General features: G+C 47.9%; 1 protein-coding gene across 2 annotated transcripts in view; it reads left to right on the top strand.

Annotated features, from left to right (window-relative positions):
* Window positions 1-18,246, top strand: part of LOC121281337 (synaptopodin) — a 92,267-nt gene that overhangs the window by 61,095 nt on the left and 12,926 nt on the right. For both annotated transcript variants that reach the window (XM_041194245.1, XM_041194244.1), the window contains exon 3: window positions 13,974-15,898. In XM_041194245.1, coding sequence (XP_041050179.1) covers window positions 13,974-15,898 — 1,925 coding nt within the window. The remainder of the gene's footprint in view (window positions 1-13,973; window positions 15,899-18,246) is intronic.

Raw genomic sequence — 18,246 nt, 5'->3', positions numbered from 1 at the left:
GGCTAATCGGAGTTAGTCATAATTTTATTGAAGCTTACGTCACAGAAAGAGCCTATTCAGCCCATCGTGCCTTTGAAACAACAACAACTTATATTTATACCACACCTTTAACCGAATAAACTATCCTAAGGGAGCATTATAAAACAAAGTATGACACCAACACACATAAGAAGATATCTGGTCAGATGATCAAAGGCTTGGTCAAAGGTGTAGGTTTGAAAGAGTGTCTGGAAGGAGAAAATTAAGGCGGAGAAATGTGGGGAGGGAATTTCAGAGCTTGGGGCCTAGATAACTGAAGGCGCGGGCAGAATTAGAGTGCATATATCTCAGAGGGTCTTGGAGTTCTGGGAAGTTACAGGGATAGGGAAAAGCAAGTCCATGGAGGGATTTGAAAACAAGGATGAAAATCTTAAAGTCAAGGCGTTGCTTGACCGGGAGCCAATGTAGCTCAGTGAGCACATGGGTGATAGGGAATGGGAGTTGGTGGGAGTTTTTTTTTTCATTCATTCATGGGATGTGGGCTTTGCTGGCTGGGCCAGCATTTATTGCCCATCCTTAGTTGCCCTCGAGAAGGTGGTGGTGAGCTGCCCTCTTGAACCGCTGCAGTCCATGTGGTGTAGGTACTGTTACAGATGAAGTTCCAGGATTTTGACCCAGTGACAGTGAAGGAACGGTGATATATTTCCAAGACAGGATGGTGAGTGAGTTGGAGGGGAACTTCCAGGTGGTGGTGTTCCCATGTGTCTGCTGCCCTTGTCCTTCTAGATGGTAGTGGTCATGGGTTTGGAAGGTGCTGTCGAAGGAGCCTTGGTGAATTCCTGCTGTGCATCTTGTAGATGGTACACACTGTTGCTATTGTGCACCAGTCGTGGAGGGAGTGAATGTGTGTGGATGTGGTGTCAATCAAGCAGGCTGCTTTGTCCTGGATGGTGTCAAGCTTCTTGAGTGTTGTGGGAGCTACACTCATCCAGGCGAGTGGGGAGTATTCCACAAAGATTGTAGCAAATGCTTCAGCCTTATCTTTTGCACTGATGTGCTGAGCTCCTCCATCATTGAAGATGGGGATATTTGTGAAGCCTCCTCCTCCAGTGAGTTGTTTAATGGTCCACCACCATTCACAAGTGGATGTGGCAGGACTGCAGAGCTTAGATCTGATCCGTTGGTTGTGGGATTGCTTAGCTCTGTCTATCACTTGCTGCTTCTGCTGTTTGGCACACAAGTGGTCCTGTTTTATAGCTTCGCCAGGTTGACACCTCATTTTTAGGAATGCCTGGTGCTGCTCCTGGCATGCCCTCCTGCACTCTTCATTGAACCCACAGGGTTGTGAGTTCGAATCCCAATTGTGCAGGCCAGCAACTGAAAAGATAAGCAATGAAAATCTGATAGATATTCGTAAAAACCCAACTGGTTCAGGGATATCATTCAGAAAGCAAGAGTGTGCTTGTGAGGTCCCACAGTGCATGACAGCCAATGGAGTACTTTCTGATGTGTAGCCACTGGTGTTATGTAGAGAAACGTGGCAGGTAACGTATGCACAGCAAGATCCCCTAAACAGCAGTGAGATCATCAGTGTGACTTTTGTCTAGTGGCCTTGGTTGAGAAATAAATAATGTCCCCAGGAAAATCACCTGTTCTTCTGGATGACTCAGTCCCATGTTCGTGCAAGAACTGAAAGACCCAGATAACTTGTGAAGTCCTTTTTTTGGTTATTAGCTAAAAGATAAGTAATAATAAAAAAACTTGTTAAAGTATAAAACAATTTACTGAAAGACTTACATTTATATAGTGAATTTCACAGCCTCAAGACATCTCAAAATGGCTTTAAATCCAATGATCCACTTTTTGCAGCGTGGCCACTGTTGCAAAATAGGATATGTGGCAGCCAATTTGCGCACAGCACGATTCTGCAAATAGCAATGAAGTAAATGACCTGATCACCTGTTTGAGTAATAAACATTGGCCCAGGGCACCAGGGAGAACCCCTCTGCTCTTGCTCAATACAGAGACAATGGGGATCTTTTCCATGGAGTATAGAGGGCAGACAGGGTACCATGTTAACATCTCACCAGCAAAACTGAACCACCAGCAGTGCAGCATTCCCTTGTTATTGTACTTGATCCCACCACAACCTCCTGAGGGGAGTGTGGACCACTGAACAACAGCTGACATCTTAACTCCAGTTTGCAATACTGACAAACGGCCAGTCTCACCACTACAACCTTTCTATTGACAGAAAGAGATAAGCTCCCTCTTAAGTGCCTGTGAGTGTATACTTAGCTCCCTTGTGAATGTACACCCAGTTACATTGTGAATGCATGTTCAATTGCATTGTGACTGCAATCACAGTTACCTTGTGAATGTACACTCATTTTCTCTGTGAATGTACACTCAGTTACATTGTGACTGTACACTCAGTTACCCTGTGAATGTACGCTCAGTTACATTGTGAATGTACACTCAGTTTCCCTATAAATGTACACTTAGTTACATTGTGACTATACATGCAGTTACATTGTGAATGTACACTAAGTTACATTGCAATGTACACTCAGTTACATTGCGAATGTATGTTCAGTTGCATTGTGTCTGTACACTCAGTTACACTGTGAATGTACACTCAGTTACATCGCAACATTTTTTAAATTCATTCACAGGATGTGGGCTTCGCTGGCTGGGCCAGCATTTATTACCCATCCCTAGTTGCCCTTGAGAAGGTGGTGGATATTGTCCAGGTCTCGCTGCATTTGGACACGGACTGCTCCAGTATCTGAGGAATCACGAATGGTGCTGAACATTGTGCAATCATCAGCGAACAACCTTCTTGACCCGCTGCAGTCCATGTGGCGTAGGTATACCCACAGTGCTGTTAGGAAGGGAGCTCCAGCATTTTTGACCCAGCAACAATGAAGAAATGGTGATATATTTCCAAGTCAGTGTGGCAAGTTCGAGGGGAACATTCAGGTGGTGGTGTTCCCATGTATCTGCTGCCCTTGTCCTTCGAGATGGTAGTGGTCATAGGTTTGGAAGGTGCTGTCTAAGGAGCCTTGGTGAATTCCTGCAGTGCATCTTGTAGATGGTACACACATCTGCTACTGTGCGTCAGTGGTAGAGGAAGCTGATGTTTGTGGATGTGGTGCCAATCAAGTGTACTGTTTTGTCCTGGATGGTACCAAGCTTCTTGAGTGTTGTTGGAGCTGCACTCATCCAGGCAAGTGGGGAGTATTCCTCACACTCCTAACTTGTGCCTTGTAGATGGTGGACAGGCTTTGGGGAGTCAGGAGGTGAGTAACTTGCTGCAGGATTCCCAACCTCTGACCTACCCTTGTAGTGACAGCATTTATATGGCTAGTCCAGTTCATGTTCAGGTCAATGATACCCCTCAGGATGTTGATAGTGGGGGATTCAGTGATGGCAATGCCATTGACCTTCAAGGGGCGATGGTTGGATTCTCTCTTCTTGGATGTGGTCATTGCCTGGCATTTATGTGTTACAAATGTTACTTGCCACTTGTCAGCCCAAGCCTGGATATTGTCCAGGTCTCACTGCATTTGGACATGGACTGCTCCAGTATCTGAGGAATCATGAATGGTGCTGAACATTGTGCAATCATCAGCGAACATCCCCACTTCTGACCTTATGATGGAAGGAAGATCATCAATGGAGCGACTGAAGATGATTGGGCCGAGGACACTACCCTGAGGAACTCCTGCAGTGATGTCCAGGAGCTGAGATGACTGAACTCCAACAACCACAACCATCTTCCTTTGTGTTAGGTATGACTCCAACCAGTGGACACTTTTCCCCTTGATTCCCAATGGCTCCAGTTTTGCGAGGGCTACTTGATGCCACACTTGAGTGCTGCCTTGATGTCAAGGACAGTCACTCTAACCTCACCTCAGGTGTTCAGCTCTTTTGTCCACGTTTGAACCAGGGCTGTAATGAGGTCTGGAGCTGAATGACCCTGGCAGAAACCAAACTGGGCATCAGTGAGCAGGTTATTGCTAAGCAAGTACCACTTAATAGCACTGTTGATGACCCCTTCCATTACTTTACTGATGATGGAGGGTAGGCTGCTGGGGTGGTAATTGGCCGGGTTGGATTTGTCCTGCTTTTTGTGTACAGGACATACCTGGGCAATTTTCCACATTGTCGGGTAGATGTCGGTGTTGTAGCTGTACAGGAACAGCTTGGCTAGGGGCGCGGCAAGTTCTGGAGCACAAGTCTTCAGTGCTATTGCTGAAATATTTTCAAGTCCCATAGCCTTTGCAGTATCCAGTGCCTTCAGCCGTTTCTTGATATCACATGGAGTGAATCGAATTGGCTGAAGACTGGCATCTGTGAAACTGGAAACCTTGGGAGGAGGCTGAGATGGATCATCCACTCGGCAAAACTAGCTGAAGATTTTTGCAAATGCTTCAGCCTTATCTTTTGCACTGATGTGCTGGGCTCCCCCATCATTGAGGATAGGGGTATTTGTGGAGCCTCCTCCTCCAGTGAGTTGTTTAATTGCCCACCACCATTCATGACTGGATGTGGCAGGACTGCAGAGCTTGGATCTGATCTGTTGGTTGTGTGATCACTTAGCCCTGTCTGTCACTTGCTGCTTATGCTGTTTGGCATGCAAGCAGTCCTGTATTGTAGCTTCACCAGATTGACACCTAATTTTTAGGTGTGCCTGGTGCTGCTCCTGGCATGACCTCCTGCACTGTTCATTAAACCAGTGTTGATCCCCTGGCTTGATGGTAATGGTAGAGTGGGGGATATGCTGGGCCATGAGGTTATAGATTGTGTTCAAGTATAATTCTGCTGCTGCTGATGGCCCATAGTGCCTCATGGATTGAGTTGCTAGATCTGTTTGAAATCATTTAGTACATTGGCAGTGCCACACAACACGATGGAGGGTATCCTCAATGTGAAGGCAGGACGTCACCTCCACTAAGACTGTGCGGTGGTCCCTCCTGCCAATACTGTCATGGACAGATGCATCTGTGGTAGGTACATTGGTGAGGATGAGGTCAATTTTTTTTCCTTCCTGATGGTTCCCTCACCACCTGCCGCAGACTCACTCTAGCCGCTATGTCATTTAGGACTCGGTCAGTCGTGTTGCTACCGAGCCACTCTTGGTGATGGACATTGAAGTCCCCCACCCAGAGTACGTTCTGTGCCCTTGCATCCCTCAGTGATTCCTCCAAGTGGTGTTCAACATGGAGGAGCACTGATTCATCAGCTGAGAGAGGACAGTACATGGTAATCAGCAGGAGGTTTCTTTGCCCATGTTTGATCTGATGTCATGAGTTTTGTTGAGTCAACTCCCTCCTGACTATATACCACTGTGCAGCCACCTCTGCTGGATCTGTCCTGTTCCACTGGCAGGACAGACCCAGGAATGGTGATGGTGGAGTCCGGGATATTATCTGTAAGATATGATTCCATAAGGATGACTATGTCAGGCTGTTGGTCTCCCAATTTTGGCACTAGCCCCCAGATGTTAGTAAGGAGGACTTTGCAGGGTTGAAAAGGCTGAGTTTGCTGTTGTCGCTTCCACAGGTCAATGCAGGGTGGTCCATCTGGTTTCATTCCTTTTTTGAGTAGTTGTTTGATACACAGGCCATTTCAGAGCCAACCAATGTCTGGAGTCACATGTAGGCCAGACCAGATATGGACAGCAGATTTCCTTCCCTAAATAACATTACTGAACCAGATGGGTTTTTATGGCAATCAATTCATGGTCATTTAGACTATTAATTCCAGATTTTTATTGGATTCAAATTCCATCATCTGCTGCAGTGGGATTTGAGAGAGCATTACCCTTCTATTGTCCAGCGACAATTCCGTTATGCCATCGCCTCCCCCTGTACACCCAGTTATATTGTGAATGTGTATTCAGTAACACTTTGAATGCACCTTCAGTTACATTGGGACTGTACACTCAGTCACATTGTGAATGTACACTCAGTTACATTGTGAATGTACAATCAGTTACATTGTGAATGTACATTCAGTTACATTGTGAATGGTACACTCAGTTACATTGTGAATGTACAATCAGTTACATTGTGAATGTACACTCAATTACATTGTGGATGTACACTCAGTTACATTGCGACTATACAAGCAGTTACATTGTGAATATATGCTCAGTAACATTGTGAATGTACACTCAGTTACATTGTGAATGTACACTCAGTTACATTGCGACTATACAAGCAGTTACATTGTGAATATATGCTCAGTTACATTGTGAATGTACACTCAGTTACATTGTGAATGTACACTCAGTTACATTGTGAATGTACACTCAGTTACATTGCGACTATACAAGCAGTTACATTGTGAATATATGCTCAGTTACATTGTGAATGTACACTCAGTTACATTGTGAATGTACACTCAGTTACATTGTGAATGTACAATCAGTTACATTGTGAATGTACAATCAGTTACATTGTGAATGAACACTCAGTTACATTGTGAATGTACACTCAGTTACATTGCGACTATACAATCAGTTACATTGTGAATATATGCTCAGTTACATTGTGAATGTATACTCAGTTACATTGTGAATGTACACTCAGTTACATTGTGAATGTACACTCAGTTACATTGTGAATGTACAATCAGTTACATTGTGAATGTACACTCAGTTACATTGTGAATGTATAATCAGTTACATTGTGAATGTACAATCAGTTACATTGTGAATGTACACTCAGTTACATTGTGAACGTACAATCAGTTACATTGTGAATGTACACTCAGTTACATTGCGACTATACAAGCAGTTACATTGTGAATATATGCTCAGTTACATTGTGAATGTACACTCAGTTACATTGTGAATGTACACTCAGTTACATTGTGAATGTACACTCAGTTACATTGTGAATGTACAATCAGTTACATTGTGAATGTACACTCAGTTACATTGTGAATGTATAATCAGTTACATTGTGAATGTACAATCAGTTACATTGTGAATGTACACTCAGTTACATTGTGAATGTACACTCAGTTACATTGCGACTATACAAGCAGTTACATTGTGCATATATGCTCAGTTACATTGTGAATGTACACTCAGTTACATTGTGAATGTATAATCAGTTACATTGTGAATGTACAATCAGTTACATTGTGAATGTACACTCAGTTACATTGTGAATGTATAATCAGTTACATTGTGAATGTACAATCAGTTACATTGTGAATGTACACTCAGTTACATTGTGAATGTACACTCAGTTACATTGCGACTATACAAGCAGTTACATTGTGCATATATGCTCAGTTACATTGTGAATGTACACTCAGTTACATTGTGAATGTACACTCAGTTACATTGTGAATGTACAATCAGTTACATTGTGAATGTACACTCAGTTACATTGTGAATGTATAATCAGTTACATTGTGAATGTACAATCAGTTACATTGTGAATGTACACTCAGTTACATTGTGAATGTACACTCAGTTACATTGCGACTATACAAGCAGTTACATTGTGCATATATGCTCAGTTACATTGTGAATGTACACTCAGTTACATTGTTACAGTACACTCAGATCCCTCCTGAATGTACCCAAGACTACAGGCATGGTTTACCGGGTAGCAGTGATCCTGTGCCCCTGAATGCTTCAGGAACTTGAACAACCTACAGCAGACACCTCGAGTCACTGGAGAATTACCACCAGCAGTGCCTTTGCAAGATCTTCCGAATCCAGTGGCAAGAAAGGGGATCCAACAGCAGCAACCCCCCCGCCCCCCCCCAAGCCAACTCGCCCAGCATCAAGGCGCTAATCACTCAAAAGCAGCTCTGCTGGGCGGGACATGTCGTTGGTGTGCCTGACACCAGGGCCTGGATTTTATGGCCATAGCCCTGCACGTCTCTCCCCAGTGCATGTGATGAGCCATTTTAATCTCCATTCAGTTCAGCGGGACGATAATATCCCATGGGTGAGAGGGACTGTAAAACCCTGGCCCAGACTCCTGAAGGAACTGTTCGATGAGGAACTTGGGACCAGCAGGAGGCTCCCAGGAGGACAGCGGAAACACTTCAGGGATGTCCGCAAAGCATCCCCCTGAAGAGGTCAAATATCCCTGCTGGCTCATGGGAGTTTCTGCCTTCTGACCAATCAAAGACTCATTCGGAAAGGGCCCAAACGCTTTGAGAGGCTTCAACAGGAATATGCACAGCTGAAGTCGAGGCATCGGAGAGAGAGCACAACCCTTCCAACCAAGCCATCTACCTGAGCAGGACCACTGTCTTCGAACCAGAGTGGAAGCAAGTCATCCTCGACCCTGAAGGACTGCCTGAAGAGAGATTGCAAATTCTGCACCCTTGTGGCTGTATATTCAGTTATATTTTGGCTGTACGCTCAGTTATATTTTGAATGTACACTCAGTTTCCTTGTGAATATACATTCAGTTATCCTGTGAATGTATATTCAGTTACATTGGAATGTACATTCAGTTACACTCTGACTGTACACTGAGTTGTGTTCTGACTATACACTGAGTTACATTCTGACTGTACACTCATTTATGTTGTGACTGTACATTCAATTACATTGTGAGGGTACACTCAGTTACATTGTGAATGTACGTTCAGTTACATTCTGACTGTACACCAAGTTACATTCTGGCTGTACACCAAGTTACATTCTGACTCTACACTCAATTACATTGTGAGTGTACATTCAGTTGCATTCTGACTATACATTTAGTTATGTTCTGAATGTACACTCAGTTACATTGTGACTGTACGCTCAGTTACCCTGTGAATGTACACTCAGTTACCTTGCGAATGTACACTCAGTCACATTGTGAATGCATGCTCAGATACATTCTGGCTGTACATTCGGTTGCATTCTGACTGTATACTCAGAGTCCCTGTGAATGTACATGCACTTATGTTTTGTGACTGTATACTCAGTTACATTGCAAATGTACACTAGTTACATTGTGAAAGTACATTCAGTTGCCCTGTGAATGTACATTCAGTTATCCCTGTGAATGTTCATGCAGTTACATTGATTGTACACTTAGTTACATTGTGAATGCACTCAGTTTCCCTGTGAATGTACACTGTTACATTGTGACTGTACAAAGTTACACAGTGAATCTACACTCAGTTACATTGTGAGTGCGCACTCAGTTACCCTGTGAATGTACACTCAGTTACATTGTCAATGTACACCCAGTTACCCTGTGAATGTACATGCAGTTACACTCTGACTGTACATGCAGTTACATTCTGACTGTGCAGGCAGTTACATTCTGACCGTACACGCAGTTACATTCTGACTGTACATGCAGTTACATTCTGACTGTGCAGGCAGTTACACTCTGACTGTACATGCAGTTACATTCTGACTGTGCAGGCAGTTACATTCTGACCGTACACGCAGTTACATTCTGACTGTACATGCAGTTACATTCTGACTGTACATGCAGTTACATTCTGACTGTGCAGGCAGTTACATTCTGACCGTACACGCAGTTACATTCTGACTGTACACTCAGTTACATTCTGACTGTTCACTCAGTTCACACTGAAAGGAGTCACTCAATTGCTTTAAGCTCAACTCATCCACCACCTTCTGAAACCAACATAGGTTGGTTCAAAAAATCCACACCCTACAGCCCTCTGAGATCCCTGCCCTCTGCCAATTCTGGCCACGTTCAGCCTCCAATTTTAATCACAGCAGTGTTGTTGGCCATGCCTTAACTGCCAAGACCCCAGGCTACGAAAAATCCTCCCAAAACCTCACCCTCTCCCTCCTCCTTTCACATGGATCCTTACCCTACCCACTTGACCAAGCTGTCAGCTGCTTAACATCCCCTTATGCAGCCCAGTTGTCTGATAGAACTGTGAAGTGCCTTGGGACTTTTTTAAAAAAAAAAGCCAGGTAAAGGCGCTATATGAATGCAGGCTGGCGTTGTTAAAAGAAAAAAAAAATCTGTGTCAAGGCAATCACCAGGTAGACATGAGGGCAGGACTAGAAAACACTTCTCAAAGCCCAGGTGAAAGTTTAACGAAAAAAAAAACCCAACAACAGTTAGCCTCCTGGCAGTTGTTGCTTTAAGAAGGTGAGTGAGCGCAGTGGGCGTTATGACCGATTCAGGAGGATCTCTGTCGAACAGCAGCAGCAGCAGGACATGAGTTTGAGGACCTCTCTGTAGAATACGCTGCTATTTAATCCGCTCTGGTGATTTCATTCCGCTCTGCAGAAAGTTAAAGTTAGTTTGACAGACACATGCATTTGCTTTTCGACATCCCATAGCGGGACTGGCAGTGAAGAGGGCGTTGCGAACTTGGCAGTTAAATTGCCAAAAAGCAGACGGTAACTTTACAGTCTGGTCTCAGCTATTGAGAAAACGGTAAGATCAAATATTCAAAGCGTGAGAGTGAATGACTAATCTTGTATTTTGCTTTTTCCACACAAAGTCAAAGAGATTCGTAAATACTGCAGATTTACTTAAAAGAACATAGAATCGAAAAGGTGTTTTTTTCTCTCCCTCCCCCTCAAAAGAGAACACTGAAACTTAATTTTTAAAAAAAGTTAGCAGAAAGTTTGGACAGAACGCGAATTGAATTGAAACTTGAGTTCTGTGCCTATTGGGGGGAGGAATATAAATATATTTTGTAAGTGATTTTTAAAATATCAGACAGGAAAATGTATTGACTGTAAGAGGTGTATTATGCTTAGTTTCAGAATGTGTGGGCTCCCAGCCTGTGGAGGTGGTAGAGTAGAATTTGAATTTTAAGATATGATTACTCGCGCTGTGTGCTCTGAAGGGACCCTTGCTTTCTGCATCTGGACTTGGAGAATGTCTGCAGGGAGATGGCGAAGTGAATATGACCCTATCGCTCGTTGGCTGTGTGTCCTCGGGACCTGGTGTGGCGCGGTGCAGTTATTAATGTTGGACTGGGCAGGTGGAGGTGGAGGAGGGAGAGAGGGGGTGGGGGTGGGTAGCTGACAGGTTAAGGAGCGATATCCAGCTCCGTGCGCCATGCGGTCCAGTCTGAAGGTCGCAGAGCCAAAACTCCCAGCGACTGTCCAATGTGCGTTTCGCAGACTGTGGCGCCACCTCCTGTTAACATCACGGGGACTCGGTCGTGCACTGAAATGCCTGCGTTTGTGTAGCGCCTTTCACGTCCTCAGGACGTCCCAAAGTACTTTACAGCCAATGAGGTTATTCTCCCCCCCCCCCCCACCCACCCCCTGAAAGTCTGTTGTAGTGTAGGCAAGGCAGCACAGCAAGCTCCCACAAACAGCAATGCCATAACAACCAGATAATCTGCTCTGGTGATGTTGGTTGAGAGATAAATATTGGCCCAGGACTCGGGGTTGGGGTTGGGGTTGGGTGGGGGGGTGGGGGGTGGTGACTCCCCTGCTCTTCTTTGAAATGGTGGCCGTGGGATCTTTTTCACCCACCTGAGAGGGCAGACGGAATCTCAGTTTAATGGCTCATTAAGGATGGCACAACCAGCAATGCAGCACTCCCTCAGTACTGGGCTAGGGGTGTTTGTCTAGACTTTGGGCTCAAATCTCTTGAGCAGGGCTTGAAACATGCACAGCTCTGCGTAGAGGCAAATGTGATACTTACTGAGCCACAGCTGAGAACTTCTTACAGTGAATGTAACACCCCTTCTCGTGACATTTGTTGCCCATCCCTAATTGCCCTTGAGAAGGTGGTGGTGAGCTGCCTTCTTGAACCGCTGCAGTTCCTGTGGTGTAGGTACACCCACAATGCTGTTAGGAAGGGAGTTCCAGGATTTTGACCCAGCGACAATGAAGGAATGACAATATATTTCCAAGTCAGGATGGTGGGTGGCTTGGAGTGGAATTTGCAGGTGGTGGTGTTCCCATGTATCTGCTGCCCTTGTCCTTCTAGATGATAGAGGTCATGGGTTTGAAAGGTGCTGCCGAAGGAGCCTTGGTGAGTTTCTGCAGTGCATCTTGTCAATGGTACATACTGCTGCTACTGTGCCTCGGTGGTGGAGGGAGTGAATGTTTAAGGTGGTGGATGGGTGCCAATCAAGTGGGGCTGCTTTGTCCTGGACAGTGTCAAGCTTCTTGAGTGTTGTTGGAGCTGCACTCATCCAGGCAAGTGGGGAGTATTCTATTACACTCCTGACTTGTGCCTTGCAGATGGTAGACAGGTTAAAGTGGCACAGAAGCTACTGAGTCAGGTTGAGGAGATATCTTCCACTATTAGGGTGTGGTAATTACCCTGGGGATAATGAGGTCACTGGGCCAAATTGTGAAATTTACTTATGTAATTGGATGATTTATTGTCTGGCGCTAGAGAAAAATGTATCATTAAAGCAATCAGATTGTCATAAAAACACAACTGGGTTATTGATGTCTTTCAGGGAAGGAAACCTATCATCCTTACCTGGTCTGTGTTTGTACATGACTCCCATTGTGCACAAGGTGATCGAGTCAGGATGTCCTCAGGGCAGTAATGGTGCGTCTCCCACATCCTGAAACCAGTATAAAAAATTAAAAATGAAGTTCAGAACGGTGCGATGCCAGGCTAAGATCTCTTGGACACTTCACCAACCTACTTGAAGTCCCTCAAACCCCTCCCCACCTTCTGCAGCCCACAAGACTCCAAGATCTCTGGACGTCTCTAATTCCGGCCTCTTGCACATCCTCGATTTCCATCGCTCCACCAAGGAGGCCCTGCCGGAGTTCTAGATCCTGGAATCCCATCCCTCCACCACTCCACCTCTCCTTCTCTCCACCTGTCCACCCCCGGCGGCACTTGGTCAATTTTGTCTGCTCTGCCCCTCTGAAAGAGCAGTCCTGTTTAATCCCGCATCCCCTCTTCTAACCCATAACTCCGTAAATTCCTCATCCTCCAGCACCTGTCCGACTGACTCCCTTTTAAAATTATGGAATCAACTCCCGGCACCTTTCCAGATTGAGGGCTCCCGATGACCGTCTGGCTGGAAAAAAACAAATCTCACCTCCCCTCTAGATCATTTGTCAATGCTTTTAAATCTGTGACCTCTGGATACATTGGTCCATTCGCCAGTGGAAATTGGCTTTTCTCCCACCAAACCTCTCATCTTGTTAAAGATGGGGGAGATGGTGGCAACAACACTAGGCCAGGAATCCAGGGGCCCAGGCGAATACCCTGGGGGTAGGTGTTCAAACCCCATCATGGCAGCTGGTGGGATTTAAACTCAATTGAACAATTATTCGAGAATTGAAAGCTTGCCTCAGTAATGGTAACCATGAAACCATCATTGAAACCTGCCAGGTTCACTGTTGCCCTTTTGGGAAGGAAGTCTGCCATTGGTAACTGGTCTGGCCTACATATGACTCACGGCAATGTGGTTGACTCTTAACTGCCCTCTGAAATGGCCGAGCAAGCCATTCAGTTCAAGGGCAGTGAGGGATGGGCAATAAATGCTGGTCTTGCCAGAGACTCCCATACCCCATCGAAGAACAAGAACCAAATAAAAAAATGTCACTTAACCTTATACGATGCCTGAAAGGGCGGTGGAAACAGATTCAGTGGGAATGATCAAAAGGGAATTAGAAGTTTTAACATAGAAGGAAGCTGTTCAGATCATCATACCTTGCTGGTCCTGTAGAACTATCTAGTTAGTCTCGGTCTCACTCTGCTTCCCAAGTGTAAATATTTTCCCCTTTTAAAAGTTCACATTGAATCTGCTTCCATCACCAAATCATAACAATTCAATGGATTTAAAAATTGGCTGCTACCTGGCATGTCAAGTATAAGTCACTGAAAGTGAGGGGCACATAAACACCTCCACATGAGAATGGAGCAAAGCACAGGAAAACAGCAAGGGAAATATGTTGTTGCATCTACGAGGCCCTGGAGGGGGGGCGGGGGGTGGGGGGGGAGGGGGGGGTTGGGGGGGGGGTTGGTTTTGTGCTGTCCGATTCTGTAATGCCTCAGGTAACAATCTTTGCCTTTCTTCTGCAGGTCTCTGCCGCAGCCTAAGTGTGAGTGAGCAGGAAGCAAAGGACGCAAGAATCCAGAGCCAGAGGATTGCTGCCCAGCTGACCACCCCACCTAGTGCCAACTCCAAGGGGGTGCTGCTCTTCAACAAGCGCAAGAAGAGAGTTAACGAGTTCACCTTGACGAGCTACGGCCAGCAGGGGCCGTGGTCTGGATTGGAGGTCAGCAGACCTGTTGATGGAGAGGGCAGGGCTCCTGGGGACCATCTAGCCAGGGCGCCAAGTGAAGGGCCGCAAGGCTTGGCAGACTCCCCATCTTCATCCGAGGAGACCAGCGTCCCGTACTTTGAGCAGAGGGTCAAGGGAGGCAACATGGAGGCAGCATTGACCGTCGGAAACCATGACTGCCCGGGGGCCCTCGAAGATCGGACAGAAGAGGTGGAGGACGGCATGTCTGGGGACGAGAGGGAGGAACAACGCAGCGAAGGGCTGGCGGTGGAGCACGGAGGTGAGGCGGAGGCAGCGGAAGAGCACGAGGCTCCGCAAGGCGTGATCAACTCAGCAGCGAAATATCCGCTGGAAACCAACAATCTGGTGAAGCCAGCCAGAACGACAATGGAAGTCCATTTGGAATCTTCCCAGCCCCTCCGCAACTCAGACCATAAGGTCGACAAGGATCTACCAAGGGAAGTCAATAATCAGACTGACGGAGTTACAATTAGAGAGAGCCAAGTGTCATATGTCCCTGAGGAAAAACAGGCGTTCGTGGTGAACAGAACGCCCAAACCCTTTTTGTCAGAGGGCGTCTCTCCAAAACCTTACAAGCCACAAGCTGGACCTCCCGAGAGCTCTCCTTCCTCTCCGGCTTATGCCCACCCTCCCCCGGTGTCCCGGATGACATCTCCGCCACCCTGTGCCGCCTCCAGCCCATCAGCTGTTGGGGAAGCAGCCAGGCCACCAGCGATGTGGGTCAAGAAGACTGGCATCTTGGAGGAATCAAGGATGCACAGAGCTGGGAGGAAGCCCATGTTCACCTTCCACGAGAAGCCAAAAGTTGCACCCAACCCCGAGCTCCTGTCACTGGTACAAGGGATAGACGTCAAGAAGAAGAGCGCCCAGGGAGAGGCGCTAACTGAGGAGGACTACCTCGGTCTGGGGGCCGAGGCTGCCACCTTTACCCAGCAGAAGCCTTCACCCCCTGTTGCCCCCAAGCCCGTGGTCTCCAGCCAAGTTGACCCCCCAGTTCCAGAATGGGCGTCTTGCTTGAAGCCACCGGAACTGAGGGCGCCCCGCAGGTCAGGTGCCACACAGACACTGGCAGAGGTCAAAGGGAAAGGGGCGGAGCTGTTTGCCCGCCGACAGTCGCGAATGGAGAGGTACACCATTGAGTCATCGCCAGCCAAAGAGAACCAGCCCCGGCCCCCCTCCCCGACCATGTCTTTGCCGCCGTCTTGGAAGTGCGGTGACGAGCGGCGCAGCCCGTCGCCACTCAACCACAGGAGCTTCCACCTCGGCTCCAGATCGCCGCCGTCCGCCTTCGCCCAAGTCGACAAGGTGAAGAGCGGCCCCCGGGCGCCGGCTGGCTCGCCGAGGCACCGGCCTCACCAGCTGAGCTCCTCGCTGTTCATCATCTCCCCGGACAAGAGCCCGCTGACCTCCCTGCCCAGGGGAGCGCCCTCGCCACCCAGGCCGGTGCTCGCCGGCACCGCGACCTACGTCAGGCAGGCATCGGCGCCGCCCCCCTCCTGCCCTCCGGCAGCCGCCAAGCCGCCCGCTGCCGCCGCCGGGCTCAACGGGTTCGCCAACCACAGCGCCAGCCTCGACCTGGGAGCGCCAAGCTTCCAGCCCGCCCCGGCCTCTCCCAGCAGCTCTCCCTCGCCCAGGACCAGGGAGGTGACGCAGGCTCCGAGACCTTCCTTCTCCACCCGGAAAGCAGGACTCGAACCCCAGGTGTGGAAGCCTTTTGGTCTGTTTTTCTAAAAGAAAATGGCACCCGCGAGCGCTCCGGAAAAACCGGGTCTGGGAAACACACCTGCTCTTAACATTAACTCCCACCGGCACCTCACATCTCTTAGAAACCCAGGTCTCCAATTTGCGGGGCGGTTGTGGGGGGGGCGGGGAGGGGGAGGGATGGGTGTCCTCTGATCGAGTGTGAATGCCAGTACGTGACTGATGGGCTGAATGGCCTGTTCCTCTGCTGTAAGGCCCCCAGAGTAACTTATTATTTTCCCCGTTTTCTTTTTCCCCTTATTTTTTATTTAACTCGACTGTTGCATCTTTTTAACCTCAGACCTCAGGAGGAACCCCCCACCCCCACCCCCCCCCCCCCCCCCCCAACACACAACAAAGACCCTACACCTGCCCCTCACTCACACCATCGAAAGGTCCTGCCAGCTCCTCTCAGCTCCAGCTGGCTGAGATTGGGCACAGACAGACACAGCCAAAGGTGTTAGCTCTGCGTCCGAAGTTTATGGGTTCGAATCCAGGGCGATGCCCCCATGTTTAGTACTGCTGCACTGTCGGAGGGTCAGTACTGAGGGAGCGCTGCACTGTCGGAGGGTCAGTACTGAGGGAGTGCTGCACTGTCGGAGGGTCAGTACTGAGGGAGTGCTGCACTGTCGGAGGGTCAGTACTGAGGGAGTGCTGCACTGTCGGGGGCAGTACTGAGGGAGTGCCACACAGTCGGAGGGTCAGTACTGAGGGAATGCTGCACTGTCGGAGGGTCAGTACTGAGGGAGTGCCACACAGTCGGAGGGTCAGTACTGAGGGAATGCTGCACTGTCGGAGGGTCAGTACTGAGGGAGTGCTGCACTGTCGGAGGGTCAGTACTGAGGGAATGCCGCACTGTTAAAGATGTACCTCTTCCTCTCTCTCCTCCACAAACCTACAGCACTATTTTCCTCACTGAGAACTCCAGATGCTGTCTTCCAATCGCTTAATAACCTGGCTGCCGTCTTTATTTATTTATTTAATATTTTCTTCAAGCTTATTTTGTAATATCTCATTCTATTTCAGCAAGTTTTCAGTTTGGAATGAGTTAATATAACTGGATTTCATCCTCCACTTGTTGCTGAGTATTTCATTGTCCAACTCTGGACTATCTGGCTGGGCAGGGGTTACCCCCGGGGCTGTGTCGATCCTACATTCTGACCGGTCCCATTAAAGAAACAGAACGAGGCACGTCTGTGGCTCAACTAGTTAAAGAGACACCCAGGATGGTCCTGAGGCAAGTGGCTTCAGAGGAGTTTCTCCCCCCACCTGCCCCACCCTCAACCCCTTCCCCCACCTCCGTGTTTTGAGCCCTGGCTTGTCCCCATCCCGGCCTGACACTGCGGGCAGGGGTGCAGTGATTACGGGAGCACGAGGGACGGGCCCTAGGCAGAGCACGGATTGAAAAAAGAGTGGGGTGATGAGGGGGGAGGGAGGCATAAGTCCACCCTCAGTCTGAGGCATTGCACTCGGGAAAGTGGACTTCAACCAGATTTTAACCGAGGGTCCAGCCAGTGGATGAATCGTTTTCCTGGTACAGGGAAATTGGCGATGCACGCTGTGGTGGAATAACTACCCCCCCCCCCCACCCCCCCAAACCCCGCTCTTTGCCTAGCTCGCGTGCCGACAGATAGGGGATCCATCACGACACACTGCATGATGCCACATTCCCGCTGGTACGTGGGAGGCCTGAGCGCTTGTGTGGATATTGCTTGCACATCACTGCAGAGCCCTTGGGAGAAGGAGGGTGGCGGATGCGGGGGAGCGGGGAGAGAACATTGGGGAGTGGGAGCAGTTTGGGTTGCCAGGGGTGGGCTGGCTTGGGGGGGTGGGGGTGGTGCTGCTGTCCATTTTGGACCAGGCTGCAGTTCAATTGGTTAATCGGCTACCAAAGAGTGGCTGATCAGGAACCAGGCTGTAAGGTTCAAAAGGAAAACACTGTTTCCCCCCTCATCCTCCACCCTGAACCTCTTGCTAACTCATCTCACATTTAACGATCAGTTTAAAAAGTACTCGAGGGAGACAGGAACTTGTAGATTTGCCCCCACAACATCTGCAGCTGGAATGTGAATAATTGCACTTCTCCCCGACTGACTCATCTGTGGAGTTGACTGGACTAATATTGTTTGTGTGTATTCTCTCACTCTCTCTTTTTCTCTGTAATTTATTGCATATATTTCCAAAGATAATGAAGAATTATACGCTCATCTCTCCTCTCGTATCTCCTGCGGCCTGTTAATATCTATTGTACTTATGCTCGAATTGTGTCCTGCACTTTAATAAAGATTCTTTTATTTCTTTCTGAACAC

The sequence above is a fragment of the Carcharodon carcharias genome, chromosome 8 (assembly GCF_017639515.1).
Source record: "Carcharodon carcharias isolate sCarCar2 chromosome 8, sCarCar2.pri, whole genome shotgun sequence".
Taxonomy (NCBI): Eukaryota; Metazoa; Chordata; class Chondrichthyes; order Lamniformes; family Lamnidae; genus Carcharodon; species Carcharodon carcharias.
Note: the sequence above shows the minus strand (reverse complement) of the source record. Positions and strands in the feature narration are given on the sequence as shown.